General features: G+C 30.6%; 1 protein-coding gene across 2 annotated transcripts in view; it reads right to left on the bottom strand.

The window, feature by feature from the left end:
• Positions 1–2040: 2040 nt before the first annotated feature.
• The window catches only part of Rsh (radish), a 105309-nt gene continuing 89194 nt past the window's right edge, over positions 2041–18155 (bottom strand). For both annotated transcript variants that reach the window (XM_064217157.1, XM_064217158.1), the window contains 10 exons: positions 8018–8162; positions 6526–6783; positions 6125–6254; positions 5693–5856; positions 5214–5445; positions 4979–5140; positions 4631–4782; positions 4391–4503; positions 4087–4269; positions 2041–3913 (listed from right to left, as the gene is read on the bottom strand). In XM_064217157.1, the coding sequence (XP_064073227.1) occupies positions 3398–3913; positions 4087–4269; positions 4391–4503; positions 4631–4782; positions 4979–5140; positions 5214–5445; positions 5693–5856; positions 6125–6254; positions 6526–6783; positions 8018–8162 (2055 nt within the window). In that variant the 3' untranslated portion in view covers positions 2041–3397. The remainder of the gene's footprint in view (positions 3914–4086; positions 4270–4390; positions 4504–4630; positions 4783–4978; positions 5141–5213; positions 5446–5692; positions 5857–6124; positions 6255–6525; positions 6784–8017; positions 8163–18155) is intronic.

Raw genomic sequence — 18155 nt, 5'->3', positions numbered from 1 at the left:
GAACTTTCGAAATGCATTCCATTCTACGCGTGACGCTGTCATTCCAATGTCAAATTTATTTTTAGTCTGTAGTATAGTATATTTAGTAGGGTAACACTATGCATGTTTATTAGCGCCATCTAGTGATGTAATGTTGTAAGTAATTTAGGAATTTATCATTTTATCCTTGCTCTATACTTAGATAATAATTTTAGAAGCTATGACGTTTTTTATGTTTTGGTTATTATTAGATTATGTTAAAGAACAAGAACTCATATATAAATGTTTTCAGATCTATATATAACAAAGACATGAAAGAGTAATCTTAAATCTGTTTAATTAAATTAATTGCATTAAAATCGATATGCTAAGTATCGACTACTTTCTGGGTTTACAAACATATTTTCATTACTTAGAAAGATTTGATAAACGATAATCTGTATAAACTATTTTAAGGCTAAAGGCATTCGAGCGATTAGACGATATAATACATATTAAAATATTAATTTTAAAATGTAGGGCATGAAATAAAATTTGGCACAATACACAAAAAAATTTATTCACCACATAAAATTTCCTTGAATAATAATCTTGCTCACGCAAAATAACAGATATAGATATAATTTTGTATTCTTTGAAGATTCCATATATTAACATACTTTATAGCAACATCCACGATCACAGGAAGGTTAAAATTTTGGAATAGAAAAGTTATTTAATCATTAAAGAGCTTGATACGTCAATAATATTTGGTGTTACTACAAATTAAAAACTATTTTATACATATTATATGAGTATTACAGATAATGTTGAAATGTTAATATATATTTAACATATTAATACATAATAGCAACATCGACAAAATTTTACAGTCGCTGAAAATGCGCTTGGTTTGATAAGCGTTAACACACGAGATGATTATAATTAATATATCTTATATATATTTATATGTATAAATATTTCATACATATTTATATATAGTTATAACCAACAAACTCTGCTTATATAATTTTGTTCAGATTTATTAGTATTTTTAAATATATGTCTCGCTTGTGTTTTGCTATGTCCTTATTGTTAACGAAGCTTTGAGCACTACAAATCATAGGTATAGTATTGTTTAAAATACATATAGGAAAGTATTACTTATTTTGTATATTTTAAGAAGTATAAAAATTTACAGATCATTAAATTTCTGGTAATCGTCTTCATCTGAAATGTAACTTTAGGCTACTAATATATTTTCATAAACATCGATAACAGTTTATCAAATGTTAAAACCCATTTTACAAAATATTAAAAAAAAAAAACCTTCTATATAATTTATAACATTTGCTAGAAAAAGTCCCACTTATTGTAGAGCCGTCTCTCCTCTTGAGATTGTTTTACAACCAATTCCACTGGAGCTCCGATGCGGGACAACATGTGCACAGTAAAGACGATATTATGCACCGTCGAGCATGAGATAAACTTAAATTAACCACTTGAAAATTCAGTTGGACTTGCCTGGGATTGAAACCGCCTGTTTACAGGAGCTTATTAATAAAATACCTCATATTATATATATATATAAGTCCTTTTCGTATCAAGGAAATAGAAAAAAAATACTATGAAGTTTCAAGCAACGCAAATTACATAGGATGTAAGGATAAACATTAAATATTTGTAAAATGGGTTAACAATATAATTTATTTACATATAATTCTATAACACTTGGTTCAGAAGATTTTTATTTCAACAATTAACAGGTCACATTTATTATAATATAATGATGAATCAAACTTGGTTTCTAAGGTATATAATATAATACAGATTTCATGTGGTCTTATCATATTTTGTTAAACAAAAAGACAAGATATTGCGTAGCATCAATAGATATAACATTTTTTTTTCTAAAACGGTGAAATGTTTTTAAATCAAAATAAATTATTTGCAACGTATATGTATAAACAACAAAATAAAATCATCTTAGGCTAGAAATAGATTTCAATATTAAATTAAATTAGATTTCTTTACTAAACGTATGATATTTAACAATACAAAAATAATGACGAAACGGCAGTATTTTGTAAAGTAATTTTATACATAATATTGCGTCTAGTTCTTATTCAAAATTGGAGTACGGTCATTTCAATAATACTTTGGAATTGATAAATGATATATTCGCTAATTAAGCAACTAAGAAGCGAGATTATAGAGTCCATTCATTTAAAATTATTAGAGGCATTCAAACACATTTAGTTTATATGTATTACGAGCTACAATACTTTTATAGGAAAACATTGATTTTGTTTTGTTTATTTTTTCTTTTTGTTAACTAACACATAATTATATTTAATATTAGAAATAACAACGGGATTATACATTCTGGATTTTTTTGTCATTCATTCGAGGTAAATACTACAATGTAGGCACACGAAGGTTTAATGGGAAATTTAAAGCTTCATTTGTAGAATAAAATATATGTAAGTTGTAAATGTTAATATATGATATACATTTAATATAAGATTGTGCGAATCACAGGAGAAGAGAGCATTTATATTCAATTAGAGTAAGAAAAATAATTAAAGTTGTCGATATACAGTGAAGACGAGGGACCTATTGCAGGAATGAAGAGATCTCACAGTTGAGATTCAACTACACACTTTATTCTACATAAACTTAATATTTGTTATTGTTTACTGAGTACACTATATGTATTATTGAATAATGTAACATTTTACATCTAACATTTAGAATTCGATTATATGTATTTATAATATATCTAATCTTTTATCAGCAATCAGTCAATTTTTGCGTGGCAGATTGTACAAGCAATTATTGGGAATGGATCTTTTCGGACACTAAATCGTAAAAGTGGTATACGGTACTTAGAGATAGAAAGATGCCTCCAAAGTCTAAATTGTACAGTGAGCAAAATGATTCCGCTTTTAGTTAACTGTTAGGGCGGATATTTTTCACATCATAAGGTTTATTGTAATTGTAAATATAATAAATAATATTAGTATATGTAATTAAACAATTTTTTCCCAGGTCCCGAACCAGATATTTTATTACAAATCTGATCACAGAAGTGACTCTTCTCGTTTAATCTTTATAAATCTTAGTAATATACTACATCAAATACTGGTTTATTTTTTTAATACGCCAGACTACAACGTTTTATCTCAAACTTTGGTACCAAAAATACAGATGATTATACTGAACACGTCTAGCTAGATGTAAAAAATATATAGGTATCAATGAACAACAACAAGGAATAGGTATCCGAGAAGTGTACAAATATTTCTCGCACCTCTACTAAAGTACATCTATAACAATAATACTTTTAGAAGGCGTCATCATACCACAATGAGAAGAACCCAATCCTATCGCTCTTCGCATTCTATCTAATACACTGATATTCCTCACAGCTCCAAGTTTATATTCCGTAGTCAAAACTTTCGAATTCGGAAAATCTCGAGTCCTGCTTTTGAAGACGTTGCTGGCAAGCCTCAATATAACCTTCTTGTATCCTGTACATTCCCGAATTCGCTTGATGCATCAATGTCTCGAGGATACGCTCATTCTTAATAGCCTTTGATGGTAGAACCACTTTAATCAATTCCTGTGGCGATATTCTATGCAGTTTCAAGTCCCTGGCTAGCCTATCCATAATGCATTTAAATTCATTTTTGGCATCAGTCTTATTGGCAGATTTAGCTTTGATCTTATTACGGGCCCAACTAAGCATTGCTTCGAATTTTCTCACCTCAGGTACTTCAAGATTTCTACACATGATCATCTGTACCATAGATTCGGAGAGATTTAGAAATTCAGAAGTCTGGAAGAGCGCATAGGCTCTCTGTTCAATGAAGGCCAAAATCATGTTTACCAGTTCCGAAGCTGACGTATATCGCCAGTAGTAATTTTCCAATGATATGAGCATTGTGCATACCTATAGAAGAAAAAATATCGACGTTTAGTATTTAGATATTACGTAAACTATAACATTATTGGATATGAAAAAAAAAACATACATTTAATAAATACATATATGAGCTCTTATATTTTAAATTATGTATAAACTTAAAAATAAAGTACTACGTTAATGATCATACTAATATTTACCACTTCTATTCTTAAAAATTGTTTTGCATGATGGAAGCAAGCTTGAAGTAACTCCGGTAGATCGTAGTGCTCAGCGGCGCAGATCAATCCGGGAATGGAGGCACAAGTTAGTGGACAACTGCCCGTGTGCAAGTAGTCCAAGAGTATTCTAAATGTTTCCGGATCAAATTCGATAATAGAGAACTGTAAACAAAAAAAGTTCTGCTTAGGTTTCGCAGAGTTTATTGAATTTTAATATTATTGGGTTAACTATAACAGATGTGAAATTGATTAAATATATATTAAATGTCAGCAACCATTATACCTCAGTCTGAGCAAGTTTGGCACGATCAACTTTTTGCGCATCAGCGCATACCGATAGCCTTGGCACTGCCAGAGCGGCATTTTTATCTTTCTCCTTGTCTTTGCTTTCCTTATCTGTGAACAAGTAATAATTCATTAAATAGAGTTGTATGAAGAAAGTAGTTTAGTATTATCAACTAAATATTTAACTTGTGGGCAATTATCTATTATGTATTTGTTGAAAAAAACCTTGAAAACTTACTTGAACAATCTTGGGAACTAGCCCATTTCTTTTTGTCATCGGCATTTAGTTGTGAATGTTGTTTTCGTATTGATCGTCCCCAACCAGCTGTTATTGTGCCCAGTCGGGAAAAAGCTCTTTTTACCATTGGTGAACTAGGCACGCTTTTTGGTCTGTAAAACATGGTTTATTCTACTTTATTGAAAAATTTACAAAATGGAAGAATACATAAATCAAAATTTGAATATTTGGATCGTAATTTATACCATTAGAGAATGTCGATTTTGTCTAATATTAGGTGAAATTGAAAATTGTTTATTTATAGTTACCGATTTTCTTTAAAATAAAAAAAAAACACAACAATTTTACCTCGGTGACTCGATGTCCGGCACTTGTAGAAAGTTGCTACTTTTTTGCCGAGCAGGTGTTGGTGACAGGAGAGTAGGCGCTGGTCGTGCGAGCAATTCCGCCACGGGCACTTGTGGAGAACCAAACCCAGTTTGTATACCGTAAAGCATTTCTTGGAATACTCTGAAAGTTATAAAATTAAAAATTGTTGCATGTTTTAAAGTTTCTTAAAGCTAGCTGAGAGTTTTGTACACACCGGCTTCTTACACCTAATATAGCTCGTACGCCAATAAACTTCGTTTTCTGTTTCGACTGCCCAACTAGAAACACAACGTCGAAAAGTTGGGCATTTTGTGCAGCGTTTAGTTCATTGTTAAGAAAAACTCGCGTGAAGTCTTTGGCTAATTGGTCGTAGTCTTCAAATTGATCTCTCACTGAATCTAGGAGGGGAGATGATGGTCTCATATGACCGATGGGGCGCCATGATCCTGGAAAATATAATGATATTTAGAAGTACAGTTCGTACTACTATAATTATTTTTAACGCTAAAGCCATATCAACAAAATTTTATGTTAAAAACAAATGACCAACGAACTCGGGGTTTGTTTTTGTGCCAAAAATGTTTTATATTTAAAAATAGGCCAATAAATGTCAACGTATCTTAGTATCTTTGATGTAGACATTTTTTTTTTGTTTTTGTCTACAAAAACTTTACATGAATAACATATTCTTACCTCTTCTATATGGTTTTGGTATTTGTCCAGTTTCAGCGTGATTTTGTAAATTGGCAACAATGTCTTCTAGCATTTGACTCCTTGTGCGTTCTTGCATTCTTGCAAACTTAGGCGCTGAGTATGACGCCCTTTCACCGTTGACTATTTTAGTTAGTAACCATTCTCTGAAATAAAAATAAAACTATTTAAATACAGATAATATTATTTATCATATTTAGTCATTTTGTTTTCTGTTGACTGTATTATATCTACAGTGGAAGAGAAAATAAAGATCCATTTTAAGGTATTACGCACTACAAAAATATTATCTATTAATAACAAAGTTTATTTAAAAATATTTTTTATTTTTACAAAGAAGTAAGGAACTTCTATACACGAGTTTCATTGCTCAGACATGAGGCAGGAAACTTAATAACACTCACGTGTACATACCTGAACATGGGCCCTTTGTCGAATACACTCTGTTCCCACAAGTACGGCTTGTAGGCGCCCACCTCGTCCCTGGTGACGACCGATACTTCATATCTAGTGGGCCGCCTTTTAGTTTTGGCTGACACCCTTACTGGAATTTTAATTTTTACACTTTATTACAACCTTGGATATAGATAACGCGGAGTGGCTCTCTCGCCACATCAGTAACAAATTTTGTAACGTTATGACCATAAAGAAATTGTCTACACTGTTGTTTGTTAAAATAATTTATAATATGTTATGTAAATATTTTGGAAAAAAAAAGTCAATTATAGATTAATTGAAATATAAGAAGATCCGAATAATTTCAGTTTTAGACACGTCTTAAACTATTCATACGAATAATGTATAAAAAAAATTACCTAGTATAAACGTGTGTAAGAAATGGCTTTTTATACACGCCGGTGAAAAGGCTGTATTATCTGCTTCCAGAAACACCACACATACAATATCGTTGCCTATATGACGCTTCCTTTGTAGTTTCTGCGCGTCATGTTTTTCGTATGGCAATAAAGTTGATACGTGGAACATGATTTCAATTCCTCTCCAATTCGTATAGACAGAATATAACCCGGTTAAATCATGTACTGTATCTAGTCCACCTTTGTATTTATCGAAGCCTAAAAACATACAATAAAAGTAAAGTAATAGCCTGTAAATATCCCACCGCTGGGCTAAAGCCTTTTGTCCCTTTTGAGGATAAGGTTTGGAGCTCATTCCATCACTACTGGTGAATACACATGTGTCAGAATTTCATTTAAATTAGATCCTTTCTCACGTTTCCACGTTTCTTCACGATGTTTTACTTCCCTACCGAGCACGAGATGAAATATAAACATTAATTAAACACATGAAAATTCAGCGGTGCTTGCCTGGGTTTGAACCTGCAATTGTCGGTTACGATGCACGGGTTCCAAGCACTGGGCCATCTCGATAAAAATATATAACACAATTACATAGAAGGTCATGCGACATTTATATGAAAGCTATTTATTATTATCGTATAATACGACGATTCTTTATTCATATATTTTATAAAAGAAATACTTATTATAGAGGTAGTAAGGGAGCGTTCAAGTATTGTAGTAGTAGACGTAACGCAATTTTTGAAGATTTTTGACACCCCCTCCTCCCCTTGTAACGCACCGTAACGTTTTTATGTACCCCCCCTACCCCTCTCTAAACGTAACACTTAAGTGACCATTTTTGCCCTAAAGTCGCAAAAAGTCATAGTTTAGTTATTACCTTTGGTATATTTTTAATTGACTTTGCGGTAATAATACTAAATAAAACAAGAGATTTTTAGTCCACAAAACCTGCGTATTTTGATTATTTTTATACATTTTTGGCTTTACACATAATTCGTTAAGTAAAATGCAGAGAAGCTCATTCGCCCCTCTGGTAGCAAGGCGCTGCGGCCGTACTCTAGTTTCACAATGGTCATAGCAGATAGTCTTGCCATGCACGTAACGACAGTGCATTTGAATGCTCTTGTGAGATGTTAAATAGATCCCACAGGTTGGACAAAAATGACGACCAGACTAATACAATCGAGGGATTCCCCGTAAAACGTAAATGAAAATGGTTGCCAATTTGGGAGTTTTGATTCCCTAATTTTTTATTTAAAAAAAACAATGTTACGTAACGTGTTGTAAGAAAGACCCCCTCCCGCCCCTGTAACGCATCGTAACGTTTTACGAGACACCCCTTCCCCCCCCAAATTGCGTTACGTAATACTTGAACGCCCTCTAAGCGTAAAAATCGTTATAAATACACAGTCACCAAAACAATGTTTATTGTAACTTATATTATTACTTTGAGAATAACAAACAAAGAACTAAATTAGTTTTATACCTTTGAGACGAACTTTTTCGCCGAGAACTTGTAAGAACTCCTCAAAAAACGGAGAGTTCTCATTATTGTCCAAAATTTCCTCCTCGGTGTATTGATTTTCTTTCACATATATCACCCCAACTTTTAGCTCTGATTTGATGAATACCTAAGCATGGAAAAGCCTACATTAATTACCGTTTTTTAAACATAAAGGTATTTACTATAGTAGATACCAAGTTCGTAATTGGTTTTTCTATTTTCTCTTTCAATTAAGAACTAAGCTTGTTAATAATTGGTGCGACAGTATCACAAGGGTTAGTCTATGTTTCTTTGTAGATTGATTTTTAATTAATTTATTATCTATATTATCATTATAAAGAAAGAGCGCGAATTTTGTAAACAGCACTTATTTGAAAAAATCTTTCACTATTTGAAATATACATTATTTAAGATGGTCTATAGGCTTTTTGTCCTTAACACTCCATCATTTAAATCAATATCTTAGAGTTATCGCAAAATAAAAACTCTCACACAACAAAAATTACTATTGTGGTCAGCGCTGCGCTAGCTGGGCCAATCAGCACGGGGGGCTCAGCTAAGCGGAGCGGACGGTGTATACGAGTATGTAATGACGTGCATATACATTTTTGGTACAGATTTTTTTATATACCATAATTATTTTCTTTATTTTTCCTTACGTTTTGCTATAAGATAATATATGCTAGATCAGGGATTTTACCTGATATAAAAATAAATATTAATAATATTTAAGTTAAGCGATAACATGTTTTCTGCGTAATGTAGTGTACGCCAGATTCAGCGTCTAAAACAACGTTGGATTTAACGTCGCACTGGACGAAGTTCCCAACTTTCGTGGGCATTCTCCTTTTCAATTTTTAATGAGGCCTATGTGAATTAAATATTTTTTGTCGTACATACATAATAACTTAGGTGCTTACTTCCTTTCGGGCCGACTGTACAAAAATAGATTGTTAAAACTACACTTGAATGACATTCGAATTGTTTAATTACTGTTGTCTATTGCACGTATGTACATGTCTCATTTTAAAACTATTAAATTGGGTGTATATAAATATAAATTGTAAGACGATATTTGAAAGTCATTCCTATTGTTAAATATTTACTGTTGTACATATAGCTTGTGTAATAAGTTTGGTTTGTTTATCTCGGTTACGTTAAAAAATTGCAAATGCTTTTTATATGCAACTTTCATTTATATACATATAATATAGTTTCAAGACGGACATAGGCTATAAAGTACCCTTATATGTTTTATATTATTTTAGATCTACATAGGTATATTTTGGTATCAGTTGGTTGGTTTTAATCAATGATATATAAATAATGTCTGATTGATTAAAAAGTATAAAGAGATACACACCTTATTTTACCCGAAGGCCGGGCTAGTTAGTACAATAATGAAGTTCTTCAGAATCTTTGTGTTACAAAGGAAAGCTTATCTATATCTATAGGTACTAAATTTCTTCCAGCTACATATGTATATATGTAGCTGGAAGAAATTTAGTACATCTTTCATATATATATAACATATCATTCACATGTATGTATATACATGTGAATGATATGAGTTTATTACTATATTTATGTAGTCAAAATAATCGTTTATTATACATATTATATTATAATTTAAAACACAATTAATAAGTACGGTAACATAAACAAAAAAAAAAAAGGTAAATTAATTGATATGTATATAAAATATATATTCAATCCTTAGAGTCACTGTAATGAAAGACGCAATAGTAAGATAAACCAAGATAAATATATTAAGTACCGGTTTTATATTCTCATATCAATTACCTAAATCAAATCAAATCAAATCAAAAATCTTTATTCAATATAGAAGTGTTTACACTTGCTTATTGATTGTCAAAAATCTACCACCGGTTCGGAATTTAGCACCTCGGACCTGAGAAGAACCGGCGAAAGAAATTCAGCGGGATATTTTTTTTTTTTTCCATTTTGCATGTACAATAATAATTATATTTTAGTTTAGTTATGAACTTAAACTATCTTATTACATTAACGGATATTTCATTTATTCTTTTTTTTAGATATTAAACTTTCAAGGGTATAAATATAACTCAATTGATAGGGAATAAAATTTCATTTCACTGGTCTGTTTGTAAGGTTAAACATTATATAACTGTTTTTATAAAATTAATCATTTCGGGGGAATTGCAGCGAACTTGTTGACAATGCGAAGTTTACTGGACATTTCGGTTTTGCTCGTAACTTATATTTTTTTACATATTTATTTCGGTCCGGGAGCTGTCATCGTACATCACTCTAGTTAGTTTTGAAGAGCGTTCGGTTGCTATCACGAATGTATTCGAGCAAAATGTTCATACAATATTGAATACATTCAAATAATCTTCGACGAATACGATTATATCAAAATCGCTACTTTATCATGTTAATTTTCATAAGAAATTATGTTATAAGAAAATTACTAACAAGAGACATACTAAAAAGATTTCAAAATTATTCTATATCATTTCTTGTCGAATTGTAGTATTATTAATATATTTTTTTTAAATAGGTTTTACTAAAATATCTATGTTAAGTATCTAAATTAGACTCGTAAAAAAAAGAGAAGAGAAAATTAAGAATATTTTATTTTACCATTGTATGAAATATTCAATAGAATGAAAAGTTCGGAATATAGATTCTATGGAATGATCCGACAAGAAAGTAGTCACTATTTTTCACTAATTAAAATACTTATATTTACTTATACTATATATATATAATTATACTATAGTATTTTAATTAGTGAAAAACCTAAGAAAAACAGTTTTAAGCTTTTTTAGTTATATAATCTCGTATTGTAATAATATAACTTATTTATAAATTTACTACACGGTTTAAATTTATGGAAGTAAAAGTTAAACAAAAGTGCGGAACTTTATTTTAGAAACGAATGTCCCGTCTTAAGAAGGATATGTGTATAGTGATATAAGTATGCCTTTCTGTCTCGTGTACTTCTCTAATACAGATTTTTACTGATTTTATAAAAATAACATATAATATTTAATCACAATACACAATAAAGTAAAGTAAAGCTTTTTAATTACCCGCTCTAAAATATGTAATAGATTTACTTATTTTATTTAGTAATAATATTGACTCTCATAAATTCTGTAAAAACCATAAGGTAATACGTAATATAACTAAACTATGTGTCTCGGAGGTAATCTATTCTGGTATTTCGTTTGATTAAGAATATCGGCTGTGTACCAGTATCGGCTCAGGGGAGATCTCTCTCATTATAATAACAAAAGGTTTAATGATTTCTCTCGACGGTTCCATAAGCATGTTTGTTATAGAAACGAATATAATAATTGTAATTTAGTGCTATATTTATTATATAGAAGTAACTTAAAATATTTAAGAGCACCTTCAGTAAGGTTTGATACGATGATTGTTGTTTGAAGTTATTTTATTAATGTTTTTTTATCATTTGACTCCAGTAAAAGTTGTTAATTATAATTAACAGGGTTTATAATATGTTGTACATCACACAAATAGCGAATTTAAGCGACGACAACTGCGCTGTAGAGCTTATAGTGCACAAGAGTACCCTGCACAAGTGTATAATATGGACACACACATGTACAGTCTCATAATCCGACACGACCAGAGGGACTTTAGGTGTAGGATTGAGTGCTTTGCGTACATTTCAAGCGAGGTATTGTAAATTCTGCCACTTTCAAAATGCTGGTTGGAATTTTTTGATATAGTATTTTATTCGCAAAGCCTGGAAATTAAGCGAAGTCCTAAGGACTTATAAAGCACGACACTATAATAACTAGGAACAATTATTGCTTTGGAATTTATTTATTTCGTACATGTAATTCTAAGTAAAACGTAATAAATTTTGGTGAAGGTATTATTTAGCAAAAACTTTTATCCTTTAACGCTACATAGATACTGTAAAATATAGAATGATTTTATAAGATACTAGAATATTATATAATCTTAAATATTACATTCTATTTAAATATTACTTTTTATTATAATAAAGAAGTTTTCAAAATAAATGTACATACCGAGTTATCGTTTTATTAATAGAGTTCCAATCCAAATAGTAGTCTCGATATTAATTTTAATGATTACAAGATTCTCCAATATGACCTTGCTGACTTAAACTAAACAAATAATTTAATTTGAGTTAAAAGCAGATCTACTACAAATGAGGTAAGTCCTACGTGTTTAAAAATACGTTCGGTATGTAAACATTGCAGTAATGTAGTGAATTGAAATGGCCCAGTGGCTAGAACATGTAAATATTAAGAGGAGATTGCGGGTTCGAACCCGCGTCACAGCATTATTAAGTTCTTATTTTTTTTTATACAATGATAAATCTTATGCTTGGCAGAGGTTTTTATCAATTTGTCGATCTTAATCTTCTTAATTTAGAAATCAATCACTTTTTGAACTCACACTGAATGACTTTTTGAAAACTATATGTAAAATGTATTTTTAATTCATTTTTATGGTAATTGCACACAAAAACCATTAGAGAAATCCAGTTTCATTAGCGTAAATCACTTTAAGAAACTGCTCAAATTCATTGCGAATGCTAAAGCACCTGAGTAATTAATGGTAAAGTCAACCTAATGCCGCGATTTCCAGCCTCCGAGCTCCGTTGCGTATTTATGTAAACTCAATTGTCCCGGCACGGCAATCTATCTAATTGAATATAAAATATTCATATATTTTCAAAACTCTTTAACATCAATTATTAGTTATAATTGACTTTTGATGTCTTTTAAAATATAAAAATTAAATTAACATTTTTATTAAAATACTAATTGCGACTTAAAGTTCAGTCTATATAGACTACAACGTGTCAATATATACTTGATGGTGAGTCACCACTGTCCATAGACAATGGCACCTATAGAAATAATAACCATTCCACTCATCACCAATGCGCCACCAGTCTTGGGAGGTAACATGTTTTGTTTCATGTGTCTTTAAGTACACTGGCTAATTCACCTTTAAACTGGAAGAAAATAATTTGTTATAATAATAACTTCAAATGTTATAATAATAATTTGTTATAACAATTACGTACCCAGAAGCGTAGCAGCTTGCACAAAGCTATATATATATATATATATATATATATATATATATATATATATATATATATATATATATATGGCTATATATGTGTGTGTTTTTTATGCTTTAATATAAATTTAATAGGTATTCCTACATTAAATTTTTATTTTTTTGTACTCTCCTTAACTGTATGTATTTAACTGTATTTTTATCTAATGTACTAACCAACTAGTCTCGCCGAGTCAAAAAATATGCAACAATATATATGTATACTTTTTATTGGCTAAGGCATTGAAACAAATGACATTTGAATAAAAATAATGAGTTCTCGCAATCTAATAAAATATCATTTATTAGTTTTTGGCAACTGTAGAACGTCTATGTACAAATGACAGTCGATAAAGTGTATAAAGATGAATGAGTAGCTATTTAGTGGGTTATTTATTTAGGTCATAGCCCTTACGAAGCATATTGTATGTAGGTTGCAAACAAGGACAGTCTGTATCTGATGAGAATACATTTTACGGCCCTCCTACCTAATAAAGTAGGCATAAAAGTATTACTAGCTTCTCATGAACACGTTATGTGAGCTTTATTGCCTTACCCATTTGGTCCGCAAGTTCGTCACTTAAACTTGTATTAAATTAAATATTTATTTTGTTGCGTTTTAAAAAATAGTCAAATTAAATATGTTATAAAACTTCTATGTTTTATGTTCTTTTATATTTATTAATATTTTAATAAGTGTCTTGTTTATTTTTTTCGCATCTACCTGCAAGCCAACTTTAAATTATTACTACAGTCGTTTTGTAAAAAATATGTATAAATCATCTAAATAAGCTACTCTAATGAGACAGTATCGCGTAAAGGCAAAATCGCTAGGTTTCTATCATGGGAAAATTCCATCGCTTTGTATGGTAAATTTTCTTAACATTTTAATAATTCGTCGATATCAAACTAACTATAATTTTTGAAGTCTTTTAATAAAATCTGGTCTCAAAAAATTTAAATTCAACTTTAATAATAGACGCAATTTTCAAAGACATCCTAAACAAAGAGAAACGTACTATGGTCCAGTCCTAAATACTCAACCGTTAGATTATTTACATGTACTAGATAGAGCGTCACACTACAAAAGAACTAAAACAAACTTCACTTTTATTATCTTAGTGTGCGTGACAGCTATGCTTGAAATTCACGAAACGTAATTATAATTTACTAGTGTGCGTGTATATCCTTGCTAAGTGTTGCTTAATATTTTTTTGACGCGTTGTCAACTTTGACAGTCTATCTAGACATATTAATAATAGTCTAAGGCTCAATCTTAAACAACTTATAATGTCACTCAGCACTAGAGATGTCAGGACGGATAAATACGATTCAACAAATTGAGACAGGCTGAAAGTTCGCCACTCTGCTTGAGTTCAGATTAGCTCTGGAAATAATATTAGTAATTTTAAGGAACTTATAGCTTGTTATAAGGTAATACATGTTTTATTATAAAATACTCCCAATAGTTTTATATTCGATTTAATTATGTATTTAATTGTATATAGTTTGTATATATAATTTAATGACTCAAAGAGGGAAAAACACATGTTATAAGCCGGTGGTGAAAAACTAATGTTTATTAGAATATCTAGTCATATCAGTAAAATACAGATCTGTTTATATGTATGTGTTTATAATCAATCGCATTAGGATTTCTATTTCGAAAATTTGTAGATTTATCCGAAAATACAACTCCAAATTTGGAAGTGTATCGGGTAATTTTTATCTTATATAAACATTTAAAATTATTATGTATGTCAAATAATTTAAACGTTTAAAGTTGTAGGGAAGTGAGAGAAAATCAGTCATTTAATATAAAAGTAAGAAAATACTGAACGTGATCATGTGATTTTGCCTAAATCTCTATAGAAACTTGGTCTCAACCATCGAAATCTTGTCTTAGATGAAAATCTTCGGTGTATCATAAAACTGTAATGATTAAGTATTTTTTTTCAATTTTATACGTATATAAAGTAAATGGTAACGTAAAATAAAAATATATGTAACCACCTGGGAACCTCAACACTATAAAGTTTAAATTGTCCAACGGCGATCGAGAAATTGGAAAATAAACTAAAAAGAAACAAGCGTCGAATATATGATAACAAATAAATGTTTATCTTAATTAAATTTATTTATAGAATTTAATCAGGACTAGTATGTGAGTGTAAAATAGTCGAGAAGACCCAATGACGGGTATTAGTATTCGCCTCTCCTGCCACGTGGAGCACTAATGGAATTGGATATTTGCAGTTCATTACTTTAGAGGTGTATTCTTTAAGAAGTACGATTGTTAATGGTCTCTGAGCCAGTGATAAATTCTTTGCGTTACAATTTTATGTACGCAGTGGATTGGCACAATTACATGTTATGTATCAATTTGTTCAACTTGGTTCAAATGTTTTATTGTGTTTACCCTACGATAGACTTAACTCTGAACTACGTTTTAGTGTATTTATGTAAAAGCAAATCAATTTTACAAGAATAGAATAGAATAATGTAAATTGTGTATAATAAAATAGTTTACTTGGTGGTAGGGCTTTGTGCAAGCCCGTCTAAGTAGGTACCAACCACTCATCAAATATTCTACCAAACTGCAGTACTTAGTATTGTTGTGTTAAGGATGAGTGGGCCAGTGTAACTACAGACACAAGGGTCATACTATCTTCAATTAAATAATAAAATGCATGAGTACAATAATTATATATAATAATTATTGTAAACGCAAAGCCCGCGGCTTCACGAGCGTGATATTCAATTTGTGTCGAAAGTCTTAAAATATTGAAATTGCTATATAACGGCGATAGTCTAAAAAATAAAAAAATGGTTGTTTTGTTTTGAATTCACAGACATACACTTCATTTTTTTATTGCTATAAATATATATTAACAATAATATAATTCAAACAATACACTAAGGGCTAGGACAACAAGTACGTGAAGGTTTGAATTTTTGAAAAAAAATCTGTTCAAACTAAAATTGTAGTTACTTTCATACATACTCATGTATTATTTGTGTGTGTATTGCGTGTGTACGTGAGTCCAATATATATTCATTATGATTTTAATAATAATTAATTCTTAATTTGAATGAGTATTTAACACAATGAACACTGTACCATACACATTATCTGAAAGTTCAAGACAATGAGCATTAAAATTTCATTCCTACGTAATACTTAACACATATGGATCTCCCGGTTATATTTATAAGACCCGACGTTTTATTGAATTCGAAATGTAAAGGACGGACAGCAGAATTCCCTCTCAACAAAGTTTCGACTTATACCTCTGACGGCACCTAATGAAAATTGGCAGTTCACTGGATCGAACAAACTTGGTCTTAACACAATACTGTTCAAAATTTAATCTTATGTTGCATTTCACTTAAGAATATTTTAGCTTGAAACTAAATGTTTTAAAATTAGTACTAAAAGTAAAAAAAGCCAGCAGTAACATTTTCGGAAAATCGTGTTATATTTATTTGAGGTAATAACGGTCGGGACTGTAGAACTCTTTGTGATTCATAAATAAATATAATCTACTTATTTAGTTATTTTTGTTTGGATACTCTTTGTGAAATAAATTTAGTGCCTTTATTAGTGTACAATATCAATTAACTAAAGGTATTTTTGTGATATAAGGAACCTTTGGCTGGTGAGGTTTCTTTAAGTACCTAGATAATATTTACAAAAGGAAGAAATTAGCACGTAATTTAGTTTGATCTGTACGCAATCTCTTGGACGATGCAATGAATATAATGATGTTATTATGTTCATTACTACTATACGTCGGCTTTACCGGGGGGTCGCCTGGGCAGTTGCGCGAGGCGCCGGGTTCTGGAGGGCACCGAGGTCTACAGGGCGCCTCCCTATAACCACTTAATTTGAATACCCATATATATCGATCTAATAGAAAAAACGGATTACGTTGTTTTTTTTTTAAGAATTTTAAATAAAATCAAATATCATAAAAAGGGCGTCAAATTATAACTCGCCGAGGGCGTCTGGATGGTTAAGGCCCGACTTGACTACTATGCTGAGGTGCCGTTTTTATTAAGTCTAAATTCATATTCCACTTTCTATGTAGTTTTACTGTGAAATCTTATTGGCTGATGTATCTCCATTCATACTGAAAGGTAAAGTTGATACATGTCTCCAAAGTAGTTTTGCATGAAACTTGTCATTAGTTCATTACCGTGATTAGTTGCAAGCTCGGGGAGTCAGGAGGGTTTGTTACTCTCAAGGGCGGAGGGGATAGGTATCTTCCTTCTAACGGTTCTCATTAATATTTCACGGCGAGAGCGGCGGCATCGTTTATTTCGTAATTGGGAATTGGAAAAACAATCGCAGCGAAAGTCATTTCTCGCAAAATTACTTTTGGAATCAGGACATTGGACAATTGCGAATGAAAGTTACAATAATAAAATAATATCATATTAGATTTTAAATGTATGTTATTAGTAATAAATACATAAATAATTCAATAAAAGTATATTAAATAAAAAAAAACTACTTTCGCAATACTGAAGGCATTTTAGCTGGTAGGTACCGTAGTGGAAAATATAGTAAATGTAGTAGATTTATAATTTAAATATATGAAATTTAAATCCATTGTTGTCAAGAGACAAGACAAGATTGTCACGCGACCTTAATCAAAGAGTTATTCGATTATTTCACGAGTATTATCCCATCACTACTTTTGTGTTCTTCGTTTCCTTGCAAAATGAGATAAGCCGTTGCTCCGGTGAATGCTGCTCTTAATTCTAAAATTATTTTATCGTCTTTTTGCTCACATATTAAACTGAAATGTTACTCGCTAATAATGTATAGGATGGGGGAAGTATTTATTTGCAAAGGAATAAAAGAGCAGGAGAATCTGTTTTTCTTTTGCTCTGACGGCTCGTTAGGGTTAATTTAAAAATAAGTAGTAAAAATGAGTTTTTATTTGGAATTACAATGCTATGAAATAAAACGAGTCATTAACCAAGGTTA

The sequence above is a fragment of the Vanessa tameamea genome, chromosome 15, assembly GCF_037043105.1.
Source record: "Vanessa tameamea isolate UH-Manoa-2023 chromosome 15, ilVanTame1 primary haplotype, whole genome shotgun sequence".
Lineage (NCBI taxonomy): Eukaryota > Metazoa > Arthropoda > Insecta > Lepidoptera > Nymphalidae > Vanessa > Vanessa tameamea.
The sequence above is the reverse complement of the archived record's forward strand: the minus strand, read 5'-3'. Positions and strand labels throughout refer to the sequence as shown.